Source organism: Schistocerca nitens, chromosome 3, assembly GCF_023898315.1.
Source record: "Schistocerca nitens isolate TAMUIC-IGC-003100 chromosome 3, iqSchNite1.1, whole genome shotgun sequence".
Lineage (NCBI taxonomy): Eukaryota > Metazoa > Arthropoda > Insecta > Orthoptera > Acrididae > Schistocerca > Schistocerca nitens.
The window spans coordinates 250,575,643-250,600,045 of record NC_064616.1 but is presented as its reverse complement, the minus strand read 5'-3'; the positions used below and the strand labels follow the sequence as shown (position 1 = coordinate 250,600,045).

General features: G+C 41.7%; 1 protein-coding gene across 2 annotated transcripts in view; it reads left to right on the top strand.

Moving 5' to 3' along the window:
* LOC126248212 (rab11 family-interacting protein 1) overlaps nt 1–24,065 on the top strand; it is a 143,088-nt gene extending 119,023 nt beyond the window's left edge. The window contains exon 12 of one of the 2 annotated variants that reach the window (XM_049949032.1): nt 23,570–24,065. In XM_049949032.1, coding sequence (XP_049804989.1) covers nt 23,570–23,638 — 69 coding nt within the window. In that variant the 3' untranslated portion in view covers nt 23,639–24,065. The remainder of the gene's footprint in view (nt 1–23,569) is intronic. The other variant, XM_049949036.1, reaches the window with a different exon arrangement.
* Nucleotides 24,066–24,403: the final 338 nt, after the last annotated feature.

Genomic DNA, 24,403 nt, shown 5'->3' with positions numbered 1-24,403 from the left:
GTGAGCCGGCGCACAAACGACCCCCATATTGTTGCAAAACAGTTGATCAGAGAAGCCACATTCTCCGGTGCTAAACTGTGTATGCGTTCTCACTTAGGAACCGCAAAGGCTACTTGGGAATACGACCTGAAGTAAAAGTACACATGTTTTTAACACAAAAAAATAGTGATGAATTTGATTTTCACATTTTTTATTCACTAATTTTACTCATTATTTTACACGATTTGGTGAAAGGTGGCCACAGACCCCCTAGAAAGAGCCGGCGGACCCCTAAGGGGTCCGCAGACCACACGCTGGGAAGCCCTGCTGTAGACAAATGCATGGGAAAAGATTTTATTTCATCAAACGTAATTGTCTGTTTCTGAGACTGTTTTCAGCAACAGCAGACTTTTCCATATGTACAATTCAGAATACTGTACAGAGGACCAACGCCACATTAAATTTTGTGATTTTTCACAGATCTTCTGTTGTTGAACACTGCCTTACAAACATTTATTGAATAACCCAGTTGGTAAGAGCAGTGCTGCGAAGGCAGTAAGGTTCTACATACAAGAGCTGGTGCACCATACACACATTAATCTGCCCCTAAGTTTCAGTGCAGTGAACACTCTGCTACTGAGTGAAAGATTCAATCTGGAAGCAATCCATTGGCTGTGACTGAGCCCTTTCTTCATGATATCCTTCCTTTGAGAAGTGCAGGCCCAGCAAAGTGTGCAGGATAATTTCTGAGATGTTAGAAAGTTAGGCTAGAGGTACTGACGGAATTAAAGTAGAGAATTAGGATCACAGCTTGTGAGTGGAGAATTCAGTTGGTAAGAGCACTGACTGCAAAAACACAAGGATCTGGGTTTATCTCCTGGTCTGGAAAACAGCTTTAAGCATAAGAAAGTGTCAAAATAACATTCTGCTGCACAGTGAAAGAATCATTTTAAAATTAGTTACAATTGCCAGTAGTAGATAACAAAAGTATTCATAAATGAATAAAGGAAAGACATTTGGCTGCTTTACATACCTACACAGAAATGTGACAAATACTAACTGAACAAATTATTGTACCTTATGGAATTGCTAAAACATTGCTCTGTTCAATGCAGAGAACTTAATGCTTGAAACTAGTAGTTGTGGTAATACTGAGAAAAGATACATACATAATGAGATTTTGTATAAGAGTATATTTGCTCGATTCCTTAATGATTGCACAAGAAAAGTGGTATTGTGATTGACCAAACCAGTGTTGAATCACAGACCTTGGTTTTTTGGTAATAAAATTTAATTAAAGTGATTTGATGAAAGACATTGATGACAAAATCTGTAGTTACCAAATACATAGCAATAGAGATGCAGTTTCCTGTGATAACAATACGGACACACACATTTGACATATGTGATCATCATCATAAAAACTATTTGGGGATGTTGGTCGTGGCAGAACTTTGTATTACATCTTTAAATGCTACTTTAATGTCCAGGAAGATTGTTAAAAAGCATCTGAAACATGTAATTTCTTAGAATTTCCTAGTGATTTGATGACATCTCGTGGAAATCGGGTTTTCTGCCGGATATCAGCGTCTTCCAAACACGATATTTCGACGTCATTACTTGACGTCTTCATCAGGTGTTCCCTGAGACTGGCTGCTTGCTGGACCGGGTCGCATATTTATGCCTGCCCGGTGCCTGGTGTTCTGTTTGCCCTTCCCTAGTCGGTCTGCGCGCGTGAGTCGCACTATCCTGCCGCTCTAGGTGTTCCCTGTTCCATCCGCGCCCACTCTGGCCGCCTCTAACTGCGGTCGTGGCCTCCTGGTGTTGCCTTCTTGGTCCGCGCCCGTGAGTGGCGCTCCCCTGCCACTCTGGGAACGTCCAGAGTGGCCGGCCGCGGTGGTCTAGCGGTTCTGGCGCTGCAGTCCGGAACCGCGGGACTGCTACGGTCGCAGGTTCGAATCCTGCCTCGGGCATGGGTGTGTGTGATGTCCTTAGGTTAGTTAGGTTTAAGTAGTTCTAAGTTCTAGGGGACTTATGACCTAAGATGTTGAGTCCCATAGTGCTCAGAGCCATTTGAACCATTTCGTCCAGAGTGGCAGGGGAGTGCCACTCACGGGCATGGACTGAGAAGGCAACACCAGAAGGCCACGACCGCAGTTGGAGGCGGCCAGAGTGGGCGCGGACGGAATAGGGAACACCTAGAGTGGCAGGATAGCGCGACTCGCGGGCGGGGACCGACTAGGGAACGGCAAACACAACACCAGGCACCGGGCAGGCATAAATATGCGACCCGGTCCAGCAAGCAGCCAGTCTCAGGGAACACCTGATGAAGACGTCAAATAGTGACGTCGAAATATTGTGTTTGGAAGACGCTGATATCTGGCAGAAAACCCGATTTCCACGAGATGTCATCTGAAACGTGTCAAGACTTTGACAGTTCAGGTGTACAAAACAGACAAATGAAAACATACATTGAGGTGACAAAAATCTTGGAATTCCTCCTAATACCATACTGGACCCACTTTTGCCCAATGTAGTGCAGCGACTCGACATGGCATGGATTCAACAAGTTGTTGGAAGTCCTCTGCAGAAATATTGAGCCATGCTACCTCTATAGTAGTCCATAATTGTGAAAGTGTTGCCAGTTCAGGATGGTGTGCACAGACTGATGTCTTGATTATGTCTCATAAATGTCTGATGGGATTCATGTCACATGATCTGGATGCCCAAGTCATTCACTTGAATTGTTCAGAATGTTCAAACCAAATGCAAACAGTTGTGGCCCGGTGACATGGCGCATTGTCACCCATAAAAATTCCATCATTGCTTGGGAACATGAAATCCAGGAATGGCTGCAAATGGTCTCCAAGTAGCCAAACTTAACCATTTCCAGTCAGTGAGCAGCTCAGGTGGACTAGTGGGCCCCAGTCTGTTCCATGTAAACAGAGCTCACACCATTATGGAACCAGCAGCAGCTTGCATAGTGCCTTGCTCACAACTTGGGTCCATGGCTTCATGCAGTCTGCACCACACATGGACCCTACCATCAGCTCTTACTAATTGAAATTGGGACTCATCCGACCATGCCACAGTTTTCCAGCCATCTAGGGTCCAACCAATATGGCTATGAACCCAGGAGAGGTGCTGCAGGCAACGTGTTGCCAGCAATGGCACACTAGTCAGTCATTGGCTGCCATAGCCCATTAGTGCCAAATTTTGCTGCACTGTCCTAACAGATATGTTTGTTGTACATCCCACATTGATTTATAAGGTTATTTCACATGGCGCTGCTTGTCTGTTAGCACTGACAACTACACATATGCCACTGCTCTCGATCGTTGAATAGAGGCCTTCCCTCCGCATTGTCCCTTGTGAAAGGTAATGCCTCAAATTTGGTATTCTTTGCACACTCTTGACACTATGGATCTTGAAATATTGAATTCCCTAAGAAATTTTTTATGTGTAATGTCCCATGCATTTACCTCCAACCACCATTCCCATCATGTGGCCATAATCACATCAGTAACCTTTTCACATAAATCACTTGAGTACAAATGACAGCTCTGTCAGTGCACTGGCTTTTCATACCTCATGTATGCGATTCTACTGTCATTTATATATGTGCATCTCACTATCCAATGCCTTTTGTCACCTCAGTGTTCAATGCCTGACAAAAACAAGTGGAGCAACTAGAAGACATGGTCAGATGGCAGTGTAACTTCATACGTGTACACACAATCAGCAGATATGTAAATGATTAGAGTTGCAATTCCCTTTTACAAAAATAATGGCCATCAAAATGCATTGGTGGTGTTCATTTTTAGTGTTGTTATCGGGCCTGGTAGGGTATGTAAGGAGTGTCAACGGTTATCAGATATATCTTGATCACTGTGAAGGTCCCAAAGATGTTGTCTAGTTGTCTATCAGTAGGTGATAGTTTGAAAGGTGTCTCACTGTGGGTTGCCATTCATCTGGCACGCTGAATGGTGCAATATCCAGATTTGTGGGGCATTTCAGTGTGACAGTGGCCTGATGTCGAGCTGCAAGAGACATGAGCCCACAGGGGCTCATCATTCATTTTCTGGGTATGAGCATGGCGATCCTGGGGATCCCGAGCTGGGGAAAGGTAAGCTCTGTCAGTTCGGTCTCAATAAGCTCTGGGCATACTTCAGTGACTACTGTACGGCACAGCGGGGGCACATAGTGTTCCTTGGAAAATGGAGATCTTGGCTTTACCGCCTGGATCACGAGAGTAGTAGAAACGTCAAACCATTCAGTCCTAAGGTGTGATGTGTGCTTATGAGATGCATGGCTGTTGAGCCTGAACAGTTGCTAGCTGGCAACATCTGGGGAACCTGCCATGCCTTAGTTGTATAGAGCTTAACCAGGCAAGTGGGACTCTGAGTTGACACTTAATTCTGTAGCTGTTCGTGGGACTTCCATGGAGCCTAATTCTGTTTTTTTTTTTTCTACTCCCAGTGGTTTGGGTCATCAGTTGGGCTGCATTAACACCCAAAGCTCAAAGAGACCTTGAGTGGATAGTCCACCTGACATGCCTCTGAATGCATCCAATGATAGTAATAGACATCATGTGGTTAATAATGTATTTGTTGCTGTAAAGCATGTAGAAGGTTCATTTGAAAAGTTCTCACATTTCTACATCCATAAAGTGCTAGAGAGACTTGTGGTGCAACTTAAATCAATCAAGAGGTTCCGTTATGGCACATTCCTGATTTAGACACAGTAGGCTAATCAAGTGAACAAGTTATTGAATGCTGAATTACTTGGAGAATATCCTGTCAACAGTGAGCTCTACACTGGGCTCAATTGTTGTAAAGGAATTGTAATTCACTGGGACTTTATGGATATGGATACGAAAGAACTGAAACAGGAATGGGCAAGTGCAAGGGTCATTGAAGTGCAGCATGTTATGAAAAGGGGCAATGGTGAGCTCCAGAAGTCAGCATATTTTATTCTGACTTTCTGTTTACCATAGCTGCCTGAATATACTGCAGCCAGCTTTGTCTGCCTTAAATTTAGCCCCTATGCACCTAAGTCAAAGCTTTGCTTTAATTGTCAACTCTTTGGTCGTACCACTATTGGTTGCAACTGTCAGGCAACATGTGGAAGATTCGGCTCCACTGCCCATGAACTCAGCATTCATTACTGCCCCACCCATATGTGTCAATTACTCCCAGGCCCATCCCATTTGGAGCAAAGAATATCCTGTCTTCGCAGAAGTGGAGAAAAAACAGGGAATTAAAATGGCACAATGCCACTCATACTCTGAGGCCTTGCAGATGCCCACTTTTGTGCAGTAGTTTGCCTCATTGCTGAAGTGGCCTGTGCTGAAAACTAGTGTTGGCACCCAAACCCTGACAGTTGATCAGGGCATCCCCACTGCAACTGTAAATGCAGCTGTAAACCTGTATTGGTGGTCCAACAACCTAGCCCACCCACTAAAGTAATAGTGGCGGCTGTAGAGTCTAGTATTGAAAAGGATAACAGACCCTCATGGCAGACAGCAGACGAGACCTAGCAAACTGTTTCCGTTAAAACGGTCTTCCCACTGTCCCCAGTATCTGAGCTGGGGACAAAAACCATCAAGGCAAAACATTCAGGCCCAAAGCCATCAGATGATGTGACTTAGATGATGCAGTCTCTCCACCACGGAGGAGCGACAAGGGGAAAGACAGGGAAAAACATCACCATTATAATGGCTCCCATGCTGCAGTGGAACTTGAACAGTTTCAGGATGCATGTAGAGGAACTATGTCTGTTAACTCAGAACAGACCAGTGTGTATCTTCAAGAGACACGTTTTAAATTCTCTGATGTCCCTGAGCTAAGCTATGTGGCTACATTCTTCACAAAAGTGTTGACCTTAGTTGAGAGAGAGAGAGAGAGAGAGAGAGAGAGAGAGAGAGAGAGAGAGAGAGAGAGAAGGATTGGCTGTTTTCATTAACAACAACTACCACCCTCATTTCTCTCCCTCTCAAACAGCCTGCAAGCAGTTGCTGTATCGGTATGTGTGCATCATCAGTTGACAGTGTGTTCACTTATGTGCCTCCACATCTTTAGACGAAGAGGCTCTCCATGAATTCCTTGCCCTGTTCCCATGCCCCTTTATCCTATGGTGTGTTTTTGGGCTCTGCAACCATCTGCCCCAATGGTAGATCAATTGAGAACCTCCTCTTGTCCTCATGTGAGTGTTTGCTGGACATGGGGTGGAACACACACTTCAGCACTGCTTCAGTCTCATTCTCCTCCATTGATCTCTTGGTATACTCCCCTCCCTCGCACACACCACTCAATGGGAAGTAGTTGATGACTTCCACTCAAGTGACCACTCCCCAGTCTGAAACCATCTGCCAGAGAGAGTGGTGCCAGAATGACATTTGCCACGATTGAAGCTTTGTAGGGTAGATGGGATGCTTTACAGCCAATGTGCTGTGTTTGGTCACCATGACAGCATCCAGGAATGGGTGGATTATATTATGCAAGTGATCCACCATGCTGCTGAAGTATACACTCTGTAGTCTTCAGGCCAGCTGAAAAGGTAACCTGCCCTTGGTGGAGTGACGAATGCCACACTGTAATCAGGTCAGGCCAGTGGCTCTGTGTAGGTTCAAGTGCTGGCCAACTGGAGAGAACCTTGCAGTTTTTTGGATAATGAGGGCAAAATGTTGCTGAATTATTAGGGAGAGCAAAAAGAGATTATGGTGGTCGGTGTCCACCTTAAACTGTTCCATTAAAAGTACAGTTGTATGGAAGGCCATCAGGAGGATTTGTGGGCAAGGGGGAAGGTGCTCAGTGGCTGCTGTAATGGGGAATGGAAGTCTCCAGATCATTCAGAGAAATAATTCCCAGACTATGATGGCCTGTTTTGCCACAGTTATCACCACTGCCAGTTAGGGTTCAGTTTTCCGGTGCTACAGATTGGCTGCTGAGAGGGGCAGTTGGGACTTCAGTTCCACCACGGATGAGGAATATGACTGTTCCGTCTTCCATGTGGGAGTTTGACTCCAAATGAGATGCAGCTCATGATGTGTCACATGGTCATGGCGATCCACTATAGTATGTTACAGCACCTCACAGGGTTTAGGAAAGAAATGGTTCTCACCCTTTTTCACCTCATTTCGGCACCAGAAACTTTACTGACTCATGGCAAAAGAACATTTTAATTCCACTTTTAAAACTTGGGAAGGACCTAACATACCTGAATAGTTATTGTAGTGCTGCTATCACTATTTGTATGGGAGGGACTTTGAAGTAGATGGTGAACCACTGCCTTGTCTGGATCACAGAATCCATACAGCTCCTTAATCACTTTCAGTGTGAGTTCAGCAGGTATTGATCCACCTTTAATAACCTGGTCCTGCACTGGCATCACCACCTGAGTATATTTTCTAACACTGTGAAGGCCTATGGGACTATTTAGTGGCATATTATCTTCGGGCAGCTCTGTGAATGGGGTTTCTGAGGATGTCTTCCCAACTATATATGGTCCTTCCTTTAATCCCACTATTTTAGATATCAAGTCAGTGATGGTCTCTCTGACTGCTTTGAACAGGAGAATGGTTTCCTTCGAGGTAGTGTCTTAAGTGTGGCTGTCTTTGCCATAGGTATTAATAGTATGACGTCAATTGTTAGGTGCCCTATCCAGTGCTCTTTGTTTGTTGACAATTTCTCTGTCTCTTGTTCCTCTGCAAGCCTTGCAACAACAACTCATCAGTTGCAACTGACCCTTCATTGGGTGGATGAATGGGTAGAGAGAAGAGGTTTAAATTATAAACCAAGAAGTCTGTGTGTATACTTTTCAACAATTCCCATTCTGTTTTAAATGTTCCTGAGTTGCAGATGGGGGACACTGCTCTTAATTTTAAAAACATGGTGAGATTTGTGGCCATACCTTTGACTGAAAACTTACATGGTTTTCACATCTGGGGACCTGACTCAGCAAAATGTCTTAGCCACAATTCATGGGGAGCAGCGAGAGCAAACTGGACTTGTCTGCTGAGGTTTACAGGGCCTTCATGTGATTTCATCTTGATTATGGATGCACAGTATATGGGTCTGCACAAATGTCTTTTTTAAAGTTGTTGGAGGCAGTGCTCTGTGATGGATTTTGGCTGGCCACTGGAGCCTTTTGCACCAGTCCCATTCTAACACATTCGGCAATGACCCCTCATGGTGCAACAGACCTGTAAAACACTGTCTATACCATACACACCTGCATACCGTACTGTTACTTGGCCATCAATGGAAGGGCTTTTCCATTCTTGACACAGAGCAACTCTTTGGGATTTGCATGAATGATTGCCTTTTAGAGATGGGTGTGGCTGGTTTAGTGTTTTACACAAATGTTGGAGCAGATCTCCACCTTGGCCCGCACAGAGGCTTGTAATTAATTTAAATTAGATGAATTTTAAAAAAGATTGCACTCCCAATTTTATGTTTCAATCTCTGTTTTTTAACATTTTAGGTAGGCGTGACAGTTTTATAGTTGTGTATACAGATGGATCCCAACAAGGGGTCTCCCCTGGCTATTCAGTTGTCTTTCCTGATTGTGTCTTAAGGATTTGCCTTCCCCATAGCTGTTATGTATTTTCACCAGAGCTCTATGCAATCCTGAAGGCATTGGAGTACATGAGGCATCTTCAGAATACACACTTAATCATCTGCTCTGATTTCCTTAGTGCCCTACAGTCATTGCAGCACATGTACCCAGTGGAGAAATAGGTGCAGCTCATACACTATCAATTGTACTTCCTGCAGTTGTGGGGGAAGAAGGCATCATTTTGCTGGGTACCGGACACATGAGAATATGAGGAAATGAACAGGCCAACAAAGCTACCAAGGAGGCCTCTGGGGAACATACATTACAGAATGCGCCATTCCCTTGCAGACTGTCATTTCATGGGGTGGGGTCCACACATCCATGCAATTTATGGAGGAGAAATGGCTGGCAGTGATGGACAGTAAGTTGCAGTTAGTGAAGTGAACTATCCAGCTGTGGCAATCCTCATGCTGGTCGCTGCCCTGACCTGCCTCCACATTGGGCACTGTCCCCTCACACATGGCTATTTACTCCTGAGAGAGGAACACCCTGCTTGTGATATCTGTGGCATGCAAGTCAGTGTACACTAGATTTTAACTGAGAGCATTTTATTGTTTGGCAAGTGGGAAGAAGCAAATTTAGCTTGGTATCTGCCTCTATTTTATCAGATGACGAGATGAATGTGTTCAAACTTTTAAAATTTTGTGATGGCTGGTCTCATGCCTAAGCTTTTAGGCAGGAGATTTTAGTGTATTTTAGAGAATCTGGTTCAAACCCTTTTCTTCTGACAATCAGCCATCCTCAGGTGTCTGCTGACTTCTTTTAATTCTTTCCACAGATTTTTCCATTTTTTACCATGCGTGAGATTTGACATGATTTTCATTTGTGTGTGTGCAAGTTTTCAAGACTTGCTTCGTGTTTTTGTTCACAGTTCTCATTTCAGTAATTTAATGATATTCTTCCACACTCATCTGATTATGTTTTTGCATGCATGCTAAAGACCTTCTTCTCATGTGTCCGCAAAACCATATCATCATCATCATCATCATCATCATGCATGGGATGTGGGGGCATGCATACTCATCAAGGTTCTGGTGGGCTATGTCTGACCACCATGAGCACTGATCTCCGTATTATGCTCCAAGCACATCAAACCCCTTCATATCTGTGCCTGCCAGCTGAGAACAACTAATGGACTTCCTGCAAAATTATGTGTCCTCATGCAGTATTGGTTAAAGACTAGGAGCAGCCAGACTGGGGAACTACTGTCCCATGTGTGGGCTTCCTGTAACAGCATCAACACAAACAGCTGCATTTGAAGTGTTGCCATGACTGGGAAGCATGGACTGTTGATGAATGGCACTGCACTGTGTTCAATGATGAATCACGGTTCTGTAATTCCCTGGATGACCACCATTGGCAACTTTGGCGATAACCCTGGGGAGAGTTGCAGTTCCTCCAATGTTTTATAGAGGCTCGATATGTTACTCCTGGTTTTATAGTATGAGGGGCCATTAAGTATGACCTCAGGTGATGACTGGTAATGACAGAGGGCACTACGATGGTAGAAATGTAGGTCACAAACAGCCTGCCTTTGTCATGTATTACCTCTCATGTGTCAGTATTGTGGTGTCATTTTTTCAACAGGACAATGCTTGTCCACAGGAACACGTGTTTATGAACTGTGTGCATTATGAGGTACTCCCTTGGCCAGCAAAATCCAAAGTTCTGTCCACAATAGAATATGTGTGGGACCAGCTCAGCTGTGAACTCCATCCCAGTGCCAATACCCAGGATATTAAGGGCCAGTTAACACTGCAGTGGGCAAAGTTGCCTCAAGAGAGGATACAACAGCTTTATGGGACCCTTCCCGACCAAAACAGTGCATGTATCCAGACCAGAAGGGGTGCATAATCATATTGATATGTGGACTCATACTGCCAAGTTCTTTGTAAATTGGACTCGGTTTTGTAATCACTGAAACAACAGCACGTACCTTCTCTACCTGCGAAGTTTCATTTCATTTCCGTATCCTTTTCTGGGTGCTTCAGTTTTTTTTATCAGGCAGTGTATTTTGGAAAGTGTTTCTGCTATTGCAGAAAAAATAAATTACAATTATTGGCAAGTCAAGATGTAAAAACAAGTGATTCAGAAAACAGCTGACTGTGGAATATACTTGAATCACATAGTAAACATATTTTGAAATACAATCAGATATATAATACTCAAGTAAAAAGAAAAAAGGTGAGGCAGGGGTAAACATTACCTTAATATTTTTTATGTATATAGACTGAAGTGACGAGTGAAAATTTGTACCAAGGCCGGGAATTGAATCCAGGTCTCCTGCTTACTAGGCAGGTGCATTAGCCACTAAGCCAGTTCACACAACTGCATGGATCACCCTAGGAAGCCTCCCTCCTTCATCCAAATTTTCACTGCCATCCCAGTCTACTTTAAATTCCCCCTTACACACGAACAGAATTGCCAAGGCTCTCTATTCTCTGGAACAGCACCTCAGCATCAAATGTAAATGGGGGATCCAGCCTGAAACCCAGGTGCAGGTACTTATACAGTACATATACATATACATAAAATCATATCTGTATGAGACCAGTAAAGTCTCTGAAGTTGTGTCATTTCAATTGTATACTTTTTTAATTCATTGAATGCGTACAATTAGATAGGACAGAAATACTGATCCTTCAAAATTTTATTTATTCTGAAACTTCCTGGCAGATTAAAACTGTGTGCTGGACCGAGACTTGAACTCGGGACCTTTGCCTTTCGCAAGGCAAAGGTGCCGAGTTCGAGTCTCAGTCCGGCACACAGTTTTAATCTGCCAGGAAGTTTCATATCAGCGCACACTCCGCTGCAGAGTGAAAATCTCATTCTGGTTTATTTATTCTGATTGTCAAAGTGTACCAATATTTTATTAATACTTGAAAAAAATTCTTCATGATGACTACATAACCATTTATGCACTACTTCCACTTCATCATTCCCCTGTAACTTCTTGTAACCTAGTGTATCTTTGAAGGGTTCATACATTTGATAGTCATTTGATGTAAGATTAGGCAAATACCTGGTCTGTTCAAAACATTCGAGGACTTTGTCCACAAAAGTTTTCTACACTTAGCTTTTACTTATTGTGCATGGTCTCCTCCAAAATACTCTCCTCCACAACTGATACACTGCTCCCAATGCCATTTTCACTTCCAGAAGCAATCTTGGTACGCCTCTTGCTGGATCACGCAAAGGGCCATCTGTGAATTTTCTTTTATCTCATCTATTGTTGCAAGTCTGGTGTTTTTAACTTTGGAAATAAAAAAGAAGTCCACAGGGGCCAGGTCTGGAGAGTACGGAGAATGAGGCAGCACAGTGATTTCGTTCTTTGTGCAATAGCCATGCACCAACAGGGATGAATGTGCAGGTGCATTATTGAATGCAAGAGTCATGAATTGTCTTGCCACATTTCATGCCGTTTCCTTTTCATATTTTCTTGCAGGCATTGCAACATGTCCTTATAGTACCATCGATTAACAGTTTGTCCCTGTGGCACAAATTCCTGATGAACTAATCCTTCAAAGTCAAAGAAAACTATCAGCATGGCTTCAACATTTGACCTGACCTGCACAAGCATTTTTTGGTCTTGGAGAACCTTTCCAGACCCATATGGAGATTGAACCTTCGTCTCAATATCATAACTATAGACCCATGTCACATTGCCAGTTATGATTCTCTTAAGGAACATCTCGTTCTCATTTCTGCAATCCAAAAGCTATTCACAGATTGTGAGGAGAAGGTTTTTTTGGTCTTGACTCATGAGCCATGGGATGAACTGGGCAGTAACACGATGCATTCCAAGATGCTGTGTCAGGATGATCCAAAAGAAATGTTACATTCTTCTGCAATCTCTTGGACAGCCATTTTTCAATTGGCAAGCACGATTTCCTTAATGTTTGTGGCATGAGCATCATCTGTAGATGTCATAGGGCATCCTGATTGAGGGTCACCTGTAACTTCCATCTGGCCATTTTTAAACCATGTGAACCATTTGCAACACCAAGTATGGCCTAAATACTCATCACCATAGGCTTCATACATCATTTTGTGTGTCTCTGTAAAGGTTGTCTTGAGTTTCATGCAAAATTTAATGCAGACTCATTTCTCCTCTAACTCTGCGATTTCGAAATTCATAAACTGTGCGACACAATGTTCTTTTCAATACAGCACTGAACAATCACTAACAGACATACAACAATGAAACTTCCAGCAGTTACACATTAAGTACAGGCTTACGCAGGGATATCAACTGCATTTCGCTCCAATGAACCATTGGCACAAAATTACGACTGTTCCGGAATTTTTTGCTCATATGCAGTCTGTGGTAGAGACTATCAATGAAGATCTTGTGTTCATTGTGCCATTAATTGAGCTCTGTGTGTCCTTCAGTATCATGCTGCAACAGTATACCTATGCTCAGTAAACTGACGTTCTGATCAGATCCTAGTCTCAGATTACTACAACATGACTAATGTTAACTGTGCATATTCTGTCAGTAGTGGGTTACATGGTTTAATTTTTAAATGCCAAACAGAGCAGAAGCTTCACTTTTTTAACAGAAAGAGCTGAATGGAATATCAGGGCTTTGGCAAACTCATTACTTATTACTTGATTCTTTGCTTTGGTTGATAAAAGTTTACTGAAAAGTCTTCACAGGTAACTGCAAGAAATAATGTTATTCAGTCTTATAAAGTTGTAGAAGAGTTTCATAGAGATTCACATGATATTCTTTAATTCTGGTATAAATTGTTTCATAACCCAACTGTCAGGAACTTTGTACTATTTTAGCATTTCGCCACCACTTTCTTGTCAAGGATTAGGCTGTTGTCTGTTCCAAACTCACAAACAGAATCATTCCCCCCTTTTTCAAGGTCTTCCAGTGTCTCTTTTTCCCATTTAGCTTGTAATTCAGAATGTGACCTGGAATTGTCATGATGTATGGTCTCCAATCTTAATGATACCACAGACAGCTTGGAATTTGTGTGTTTTATTTTCAGTATCAGAGTCAAAATCAAAACTTATAGCACAAGCATTTTCCTTTCTGAAGAATGAAGTCAATGCAAATATTAAAAAGGGTAGGTGATAGTCCACACCCTTGTCCTACACCTTGGTTAATAATTATTTCTTCTAATTGATTCCTACCTGTGTTCATTACAATGCATGTATTCTTGCAAAGACTTCTCACTACCTCTATTAGGTAGTAAGGGTATACACATTCACACATAATCTTCCATAATCTATCACAGCTCACATGGTTGAAAGCCTTCTACAGGCCAATAAAGGCCATATGATTTTTTGTATTAAATTGTCTGTGTTTTTCTATGTTTTTAATTACAAACACATCGTCTGTAGACAAACAACCTGATCTAAATCCATTTTCTTCGTCAGGAATAATGGCTTCTGTGATATTTCAGCGTATTGTGAACTAGATTTTAATTCCATTCTTAACTGTTGAATCTGTTACATCATTCAGTCTTTGAAATGACATCCATTGCAGTCACAACATTGTAGACTTTCTGTGCCACTTGTTCACCAGCTGCAGCAAAATTCAAAAATCCCTGTAGTTCATCTTGATCTTCTGATGAATATCTGCTGATTTTGCACCCTCACAATTAAAAAATCAGATTACAGTATGCTCATCCTCTTTTGATCATGTCTCCAAAGGAGCCATTATGCTGTTACAACTGATAACATTACAGTTCCCATCCTTCTTCACTTAAGGCAGATGTTGGGGCCAAACAGGTCTGTCTTCCTTCCCCAACTATCCTTATCAAACTGATCTAGTGCTCTGCATCTAATAATCAGAGTTTTCATGAGAAATTAAACTCTAATCTGACTTAATTTCATTATTGTGAGGGAAGGATGGCAGGTATATAGGCTGGTGCAATCGTAGAAACTGGTGGGAAGTGGCACATGCTAAAGGCAACATGGGGCATGAATTCGTAGTGGATGACAGGACAGAGGAAGGAGAAACTGTTGGATGTAGTGTGGAGGGTCAGTAGGTTACTTGAGATTGAGGCCAGGATGATTATGAGAGTGGAGGATGTGTTTTAACAATAACTCCCATCTGTATAGCACAGAGAATCTGGTAGTGGAGGAAAAAATCCAGATGGCTCAGGTTATGAAGCAACCATTGAAATTGAGCATGGTGTGCTCAGCTGCATGATGTGCCACTAGGTGGTGAACTTTGTTCTTGACAACTTCGTTCTTGACAACAGTTTGGCCTTCATCGAGGTGGACAGCTGGTTGGTAGTCATACCAACTTAAAAAGCTGTGCAGTGTTTGTGGCAGGGTTGGTATATGACATGGCTACTTTCACAGCTGATGCAACCTCTGCTGGGGTAGGATAGGCCTGTGACAGGACTGGAGTAGGAGGTGCTGGGTGGGTGGATTGTGCAGGTCTTGCACCTTGGGTTTTGTGTGTGTGTGTGTTTTACTCTAACTTGTCAATGGATAACTCTGAAATCTAGCTCATTTTCCTTCTGTTATGTGTGTCTATTGACAACTCAATGCTTCTGCATTTCAGTTAGAGGTCTCCTTTAACTCAAAAGTAATTACATTCTACAAGAGCTTCCCTACTGCATTTATTTATACTAGAGGTGTGGTACATAACCTAGTGGGCTATGGCCCTTACAAATTATATACCTTACTGTTTGCTGCTGCAGTCCATTGCAGGACCTTGGTCTACCAACTGACTGCTGATTCATCATCTGCCTGAGGCATCAGTTGATGGAAGAACTGGGATGGCATGTGGTCTGTACATCAATCTCTCAGTTGTTAATCGTGCCATATAGAACCAGATTCATTTGTTCTCATTGAAGTAACTCCTCAGTTTCCTTGTGAGGCTGAGTATAACTTGTTCCAATTCTCCCAGATGGAAAAGAAAATGCTTTGTGCTTCAGGAAATGGAACCTCAGCCTTCTGCGTGACAGTCATACATTCTGACAAGTCATCCATGGAAGTGGACAGAATTTTTACCTGATTTTTTTTAATAAATAGGTGTGTAATGATTGTTAGCATTGCACTGGATCAAACTTGTAGAAATGGGCCACATCACCTATGACAATAGTTTTCATCTTGGTCACATGTGTCACAGAAATGGACCAGAATTTTTTGCAGTTGCTTCATATTACCTGATATTGTGTGTAATGAATGATCAAAACATATCAAAGTATCGACAGTTTCTGACCAAAAAGTGTTCGAAACAGTCATACATATTATGTTTTGCTCAAGATCCCTGTGGTATCACCCCACAGGCATCATAGCAATGGAATTGCAAGTTTCTTTCAGACGCCGATAGTGGTTGTGCGGGATCCGGCAGGCCCAATGGAGCACATCCACTGAGCCATAGCTCTAGTAGCTCAGTACCATGAGCACCCTTTGCCATCATGATATAGGATGGCTGGCAGCAGTGTCTCAGCCCAATCTCGCTAGGAGCTTCCTCACTTCAACACCAATGTTGGTAATGTAGTGCAGGGATCCTTCTCCTTGTGGCATCAATAACTGGGCTCTATTTATTGTTGCATAATTTTAATGAGTCTTTGCATGTTTGGAGAAATACAAGTTAGATAAACCTTTTGCTCCTGTCCAGCTGTCCTATGACGACAGTTGCCACACCACTCTGTGGCCCACCTCTCCTTACCATTGTGTATGATGTCATACACAACAACATTCACACTCTAGAAGGAGCAGTCTCTGCATCATCAGCACATAAAAAAATACAGCAATAAAGCAAATAAACCAGTTTTTATGGAGTCTTAATTCATTAATTTAATTTCTTGCTTTCTCTTTTGTGCTAATGTTTGCATTTCATTCTAAGGACAGATCTCAGCAGTCATTTCAGCTTGTCGAGGCCAGGGGATATTAACAAATCACTTCAGGTTCACCATATGTTCTTAACCTGTACTCAGAACTCAACAATGGATCTCACGACCAAAGATTCTAGCGATCCCTCAAAGAACTCGCCCCTGCTGCACTTACTGATGGATACTCTTCCTGGTGTATTTGTCCACAGACATTTTTGAGATTTTTCAGTTATCTTATTAATTAAGTCAGATATTTCATTGTTTCTTATTGGTCCTTCTGATTGTCTGTCACCCATGATTTGGTACAATCTTCAGAAAAACACTACAGGACATGATTCGGTGCAGGGGTGCTCTTTCCTCATTTGCCTACGAGACACTGTCACATTTTATATGCGATCTGTAGTCTTGGGCCCCTTACTCAACTACATTAAGATTCTACTTAGGCTAATATTTTACTGCCTCTATTCTGATCTGCAGATCTGTTGGAAATATATTCTCCTGTGAGCTCAAAGAGTACCAGTGGTTGATGCCGAAAGATAAGATACAGCGAGACAGTATTTTCCGCCAGTTTGCTAGTCATAGTTGATGCACCGAATGCAGGAATGAAATTCAAGCAGAATCACAAATTTAATATCACAGTGGAATTCATTTTGTGAAAGTGTAATCTGTGTTTATGTTTTATGTGAATATTTGTCATCGTCTTAGAGTTTTCAGTGTTCATTTAAACCTACCTGATGAAGATATCTATAGTGACAAAGTCACCAAATGACAGCTCCCCTAGATTTCAGTGATGGATCTCTATTCAAACTGCCTTTTGGGGAGACACATACTGGGATGATGATGTACATAGAGTTTCAGAGGTGGTGGAAGAGTAGCAATTTGTGTCAGGTGAACATTGCCCTAGAAGATTAATTTTGGCAATTTTTTTTAAATTGTGGAATATGTCCACTGTAAGACCCTGAGTCCTCATGTAGCACTACTCAATGCAAAATACTCTATACCATATTCATTTTTAATTTCCTAGATATCAGATGCTCCAAGTTTCAGTATGAGCCTTACCATCAACTCTAGATTCTTAGGCCTCCCATCTAGCTGAAAAATTGCTTTGATCTAGTTTTAGTAAGTACACAACCCATCCTGTTTGTTGAGATGCCTGAATGATGAACTCTCCATCTCTAAGCAATCTGTTGTTCTTATTGGCACTATCAATATTTTTCTTCAGCTAACACAATAGGAAACATTCCATGGGCAGATGGATTATTACCTGGCTTGACAATTTTTAGAAACTCAGTAAGTTATTTTGCTGTGTGGAAAATGTATTGTTACACACAGTGTCTCTTCTTGAATTGTTAGATGTTGAATGACACTTCCATGAATTGACTGGTATAATACAAGAAAACTCCTAAACTTGAAAAATATTTTGTCAGTTTACATCACAAAGTTCTTCTGAGCCTTCTGCAGAACTCTTGCTCTGAAGTTGATATTCAGTTACATTAGATTTACCATGCAGCAAGATACTGAAATTACATGTTTTGCGGTGGTTTTTCTCATGTTCTCTTCAGATAGGAAAGTAATCTGTAACACTCCCACGTACTGAATGACCTAAAGAAACTACAGAGCAGAAGCATTTTTCAGTTAAGTAGATCGCAACAATACTTCTTCCTGAGAGGGGAAAGAGATGGATTCAGACTCAGTTCTGTCCCTCTCATCTTAAGATTTCTGTCCCTCATGACCTCGCCTTCAATGCCACGTTTAAGTTTAATCTCTCTTGCTCCTTTTAAATTTTTCACAATTTATACATAACACTGTGGGAGAAAGCTAGTGTGTTGTGATCAGCAGGACTATAGCCAAAATCTTCTCTTCTGTGCACAGCTGCAGTGTTCTGCACCTAATTATGCACCTAATAATGCAGCTGTCATTCCAAATCAAAATAAAACTGCAACAAGAAGAGAGAAAACAGAGAATAAATAACATAACATAATATAACAACAGAGATCGCTATTTAAAATGTGCAATTCGAACTCGGTTTTTTCAACTTTCTGCAAGTGCTCGCCTTCATTAAGGCCACCTAAGCATGCTTCCCAGACTGGTTCACATTCTCAATGTCACATTTTCATGGCTTGTATTTCTCTGAACGAGTAACTAGAACTTGTCCAGTAACTAGGAATAGCATAGCAGAGAGGACGAATCATGAATGACTGATTGGACAACACATCTGTATGATGCCACAATGAACTCTGCTATTGTAATTGAATAATTCTGTTCTTTAACGCCAAATGTACAGTCGGAGAAAATTTGAGGCTAACACATGTGACATTAAGTGTATGAATCTGTCGGTACAATGTTCAGCTTTCCGTAGGTAAAAGAAGGTGCTCACGAAAAGTGGGCAACTGGGTCTGAAAAAAAGTTTTTGATGGTCACTTTGTAATACTGCAGATATTCAGCTCTGTAACTATGAGATACAGTAAGTTCTCGTAAATGCTGAAGAAAAATCACAATTTTCGTTCACATTACTTGTAGACAGGTTCTTCATGGAAACCATTGGAATGTTACAAGTGTTACTAAATACTGTGTGGAGTAATTCACAGTACGTACCTGTACCTGGGGCCAGTTAGAGGACATTTTTCCACAGAAGCGATTTTTCATTTGGCACTCTCCCCCCTGCCATTTTCTGTCATATATGAGGGTTGCCCAGAAAGTGATGCACTGCATTTTGTTTTCTCTGCTGAAAACAATGCTACAAATGCAAAATGTTACTTATGTATTATTTGAAGTGAGTGCGCCAAGTTTCCGTCACTTCCAACAGATAATATAGAGCAGTTTCAAAATAGCGTCTGTAGGTGACATATGTTACAAGCAACGTGTCGTCATTGAATTTATCACTGCAGAGAAAGAAACTGTGGGGAATATTCACAAAAGCATGTGCAAAGTCTATCGAGCATCGGCTGTTGACAGAAGTAGAGTTAGTCACTGGGCATGGAGGGTGAGGTCACCAGAAGGTGGTTCGGCAGAGCTCCACGATTTGCAGCAGTTGGGGAAACCATCCATGGCTGTCACACCTGACACATTGCAGCAAGCTGATATTGTCATTCGTAAGGACAGATGCATTACAACTCGGCAATTGGTGCTGCATCTGTCAATGAGCAAAGGAAGTGTGGCTGCAATTATCCACACCATCGGATATTCAAAAGTGTGTGCAAGATGGGTCCCTTGGTGTCTAATTGTGGATCAAAAATTGTACAGAAAAAAACATTTGTCTTGATTTGTTGCAAAATTTTGAAGCTGAGGGGGAGGCCTTCTTGTCCTGGATTGTGACAGGTGATGAAACCTGGGTTCACCATTCTGAGTGTGAAACAAAATGACAGTTGATTAACTGGGGCCATTCCCACTCCCCAAAGAAGAAAAAATTCAAAGCAACTATTTCTGCTGGTTAAGGTGACGATCAACATGTTCTGGGACTGTGAAGGTGTGATTCTCACTGATATGATGCCAAGAGGCAATACGATTAATTCAGAAGCATATGTCAACGCATTAACAAAACTTAAGACATGCTTCCAGTGACTTTGGTGCCACAGCAACCCAGGGGTGTTTTTCTGCAACATGATAACTTTCGGCCCCACACAATTCTGAGGACTGCTGAACACTTTGCAAAACATGGGTGGACATTGTTACCCCATCCAACCTACAGCCCTGATGTAGCCCCTCGGACTTCCACTTGCTCAGGCCATTAAAGGATGTCATTTGTGGAAGACATTTTGAGGATGATGAGGAGGTGACTCACACAGTGAAGCACTGGCTCTGCCACCAGAAGAAGGATTGGTAAAGACAGGGCATATATGCCCATATTTCACACAGGAGGTAGGTCACAGAATGGGCTGGAGATTACGTGGAAAAATGAGGTGCGTAGATAAAATGTGTAATTCTCAGTATATTCAGCAAAGAATTGTTGAAGAAAAGAAAGTGGTGAATTTCTTTCTGGGCAACCCTTGTACTTTCAACTGTGTCAGTTTTCTGTATAAACTGTGACACACACTGTATACAAATCTTGCACATTGGTACCTCTCTCAGATTGGCACCCCAAGCGGCTACTGTGATATGTCCTGTTTAAAAATCTTACAATTGGGGTGCATCTGGCACCGCTCTCAGCTCGACACCCTAAGCGGGAACTTGTGTCGCTTGGGCCTTAAACTGGCCCTGCACATTCCTTCCAACTTGTTTGCACCACTTGTCATCCATTTTTTAATTTATTGAAACAAGTAAAGAGCCTCTTTGTTAGCCTTTTGAAATACATTTGGATGTCACCATAGAAATCTGTTCTTTTCCTAATCATGCCCATAATTTTTTCAAGCTGTGTATGAAGTTCACTGTTATGGTGTCTTATGAATTGTGGGTACTCTTTAACTGGCCCAAAATTTTCTGTAGTATTTTTCTTTCTGTGATTTCCAATGCTGCCATCATCGTATTGTTGTTTAAACATTCCGCTGCATAAAGTACTTCTCGGTGAATTCCTGTACAGCATTGTTTAAATATAGCATTGGGGGATAGTTAATTCTAGTTTTTTATATTCTTGGTGGGGTAGTACACTGTTTGCATGTTACTAACTCTTGTTTTAGTGGATTCTCTCGCCAGAATGTCTTGTTCAGTTGCGTCTCCTAGGTACCTGGACTTGTTACTTCTCTCAATTTTTCCATATTTAGTTTTCATTATCTTGGCAACTGTCTTAATGTTGGTCGTAAATTTTGTTTCTTCAAAGGAGATTAGTAAGCCTGCTTTTTCAGCTTGTTCTTTCAGCAATTCTATCTCTCTAGTGGCTGTTTACATTGAGTCTGAGAAAACAACTATGTTGTCTGCAGACACTATACAGTCCATCTGTAGGTTGCTACTTTTATAACCTAATATAACTCCCTCATTGATCTGGCTTTTGCTTAATGATAGTCTCTATTCTCTTTTGACTTTTCCTAGAACACAATTAAAGAGGAGCTGAAGGAATGAGGGGAGGAAGGAAGGAAGGAAGGAAGGAAGGAAGGAAGGAAGGAAGAGTAGAGTTTAATGTCCCATTCACAGTGCCATCTTTAGAGATGGAGTGCAGTGGGTAGAGATGATTTCCTTGTCTGACTCCAGTTTTGATTTCAGAACTTCCAGAAATTTCTCTTATAAATTTCACTTTAGAATGGGTGTTGGTTAGTGTTAGCTCGATTAGAGCTGTGGTTTTACTATCTAAGACCATTTCAATGAAAAATAAACATTAAAGAGACAATCATAGCCAGATTCCTTACATACTGCAAAGCAGTATCCCGGAACCTGATCTATGATTCGATCATCATGAGAGAACTTAACAGTTCTCCAAAATGGCAACAATTGTTAGAATCCCCTGAAAATTTGAACATCTCCTTACTCTTCAAACAGGCGACTTTTTGATAAAGGTGTAATATCCACCCTTGACTTGGTTGGCGCCAAGGCAAACTGGGAAACTAGGGAGGAATGAAGGCATTATCTGTTTTCTGAGTCCCAGGAGGTAGCACTTGGTGACTGCCTTTCTCAGCAGTTGACAGGAGGTCTATTTTTTGATGTCGGAAGCTTAGTTAGGAGTGGTATCCCTGACTTCATAAAACTCTGGAACGCAATTGTCTCAGCTCCATTCTTCTTGTTTGGATATCAGTGGTTGCAGTTAAGATAGCATGCCTCGAAGAGATCAATGGCCATCACATTTAGTTCCATGCACTTGCTGCCTTGAGTCTTTTTATGGGGTGCTGTTCGTGACAGTGGACAGTGGCATGTAATGATGCAAGTGATAAAGTGCCGCCATTTTAATGCAATGGGACGAATAGTTTTTGGTAGCAGTGTGGTAACATTTTGGTGGATGCTGCAAACTGCTTTCAATATTGCCATGTAGTAAGAAGACATTACAACCATTGCTGCCTTTGTCACCTTGATCAAACACTCATGACTGCAATGATCTCTCTGGTCTAACTTGAATATTTCCCCCAACAGTATCTGCAGTGGCCACTAAGACAGTATAGCGACAAAGGGTTCATTGTTCTCCTTAACTGAAAAAACCAGCCATTTGCCTTAGAGTTATTATGTAAACAAACCACTCTCTAGGGCTCTTGTTTTGTTTATTTACAATGTAATTAACTGGCTATAACTGTCATTACAATTAGCGTTAATGGTCGATAACTGTTATTAAAATTACGATAAGTTATAGGCATGATGGCAGTTGAGCCGTGAACTTGTTTCATGTTTACCCATGTGTTAGTTAATAGCCAAATGCCTTTATTCTAAAGTGATAACTGTCATCATAAAGATGGTAATGTATGACCCAAAATGGCGTCTCCCCTCTCCCACTGGTGCAGTGTGCTCCTATTGGTCCTTTCCCCACCACCCCTGTTAGTGTATCCAGCACCCTGAGAGGTGACTTGGCATTCTGAGACTGTGCTTTGCTTTAGTAAAATCGTGAATAGTCTGCAATTTCCAGTACAATAATGCACCCCAAAGGTATTTATTGATTTCTTAAAAAGAATTCAGATATAGATATGGAACTTACCATTGTGCCTCGATAATACATTCTTGATTTGACACTCTAATATTATAGTAAAAATGTTCCTGCACAAGAATATGGGATCTAGCAACTAATGCCATGATACATAACCCACAATCATGTGTAAAAATGTTTAGCAAACTAATGTCATACTGGCCCAGAAATACACTATTGCCACTTTGACACTATAATGTTATAGTAAACAACACTGGGATAGGTTAACTATGTATTTTATCGGATAGTGGAGTGAGCTCTACACAGGCAGCGCAGGCTACCACCAGTCACCCTACGTGCTCCGTTCCTCCTCTTCAGGCACCTGAGTAAACACACAGACACATTGGCCACTCTCGTAGCAGCAAGCTAAGTCTCTCTCTCTCTCTCTCTCTCTCTCTCTCTCTCTCTCTCTCTCTCTGCATGATGTATATCCAACTCATAGTGCTGAAACACATGCTTCTGGTTTAGCACAGTCAATATGGTATTTCCAAATAGAAAAAGGAGTGCCCCCTTGAAAATGTCGAATCATACATTATCAATGCAGATGGCAGATAAGTATTAGCGCTGGTGGAGATGGTAGAAGAATGTGACCATATATGTGTTTCTAAAACATTTCTTCTTCATCCCATAGGTGAGTCAGAGCCATCACAACAGCTACCAGATGTTGGGATTATGTAGGATAACACCATCTACAGTTTAAACATCAGTGACAGCAAATGTGTTAGTGTGGAGTAGATCTTGGGTCATGAGTTCTATCCAGTGCTGGTTTCTGAAAATCCTCACTATAATGATACCAAAGTCATATTATCCTTGGATGAATGGATTCACTTATGTCAACCTTTGATGCAGTTACCATCATGTTCAATGCAATTTGTCAAGCTCTCAGTGACTCTAGGTAACCATACAGTTGCCTCAGGAGGTTTCCCGGGCAAGATCAAAATTTATAACCAGAAGTGAGTGCTCTCATCTACAAGAGCAGGCATGTAAAAAAAATCATTGTATGTCAGTTATGCAATTCAGCATGCTCTAAGCTTACAACCATATATATACAGATTATACAAGAAAATGTGCACCAATTTGATGGAGTTGGGAGTGCCAAACTTCTAATCTGTTAGAAGAAATTGTTACTGAACTTTATGATGCACACTGTGTATGCGGAATTTTGTATGAACCAGCCATGCCTGATATGGGTACCAAACTATGAGCAAATTTAAGCATTCATATTTATCCTCACATATGTAAGAATTTATGAAGAAATAAAAGTCCAAGAGCAATACGTGTTTTCTTTCTCTACAAAATTATTTACATGCTAATGTAAACCTTTAGTCATCACCATGGCTGAATGGATGAAACATCCCCATCACAAGGACTTTGCAATAATGGATTGGTCCTGCAGTGACACTGATACCACCTGATTGTGGGAAGACTAATGTTCTGTCACTGTTAATACATCTTGGGGGGGGGG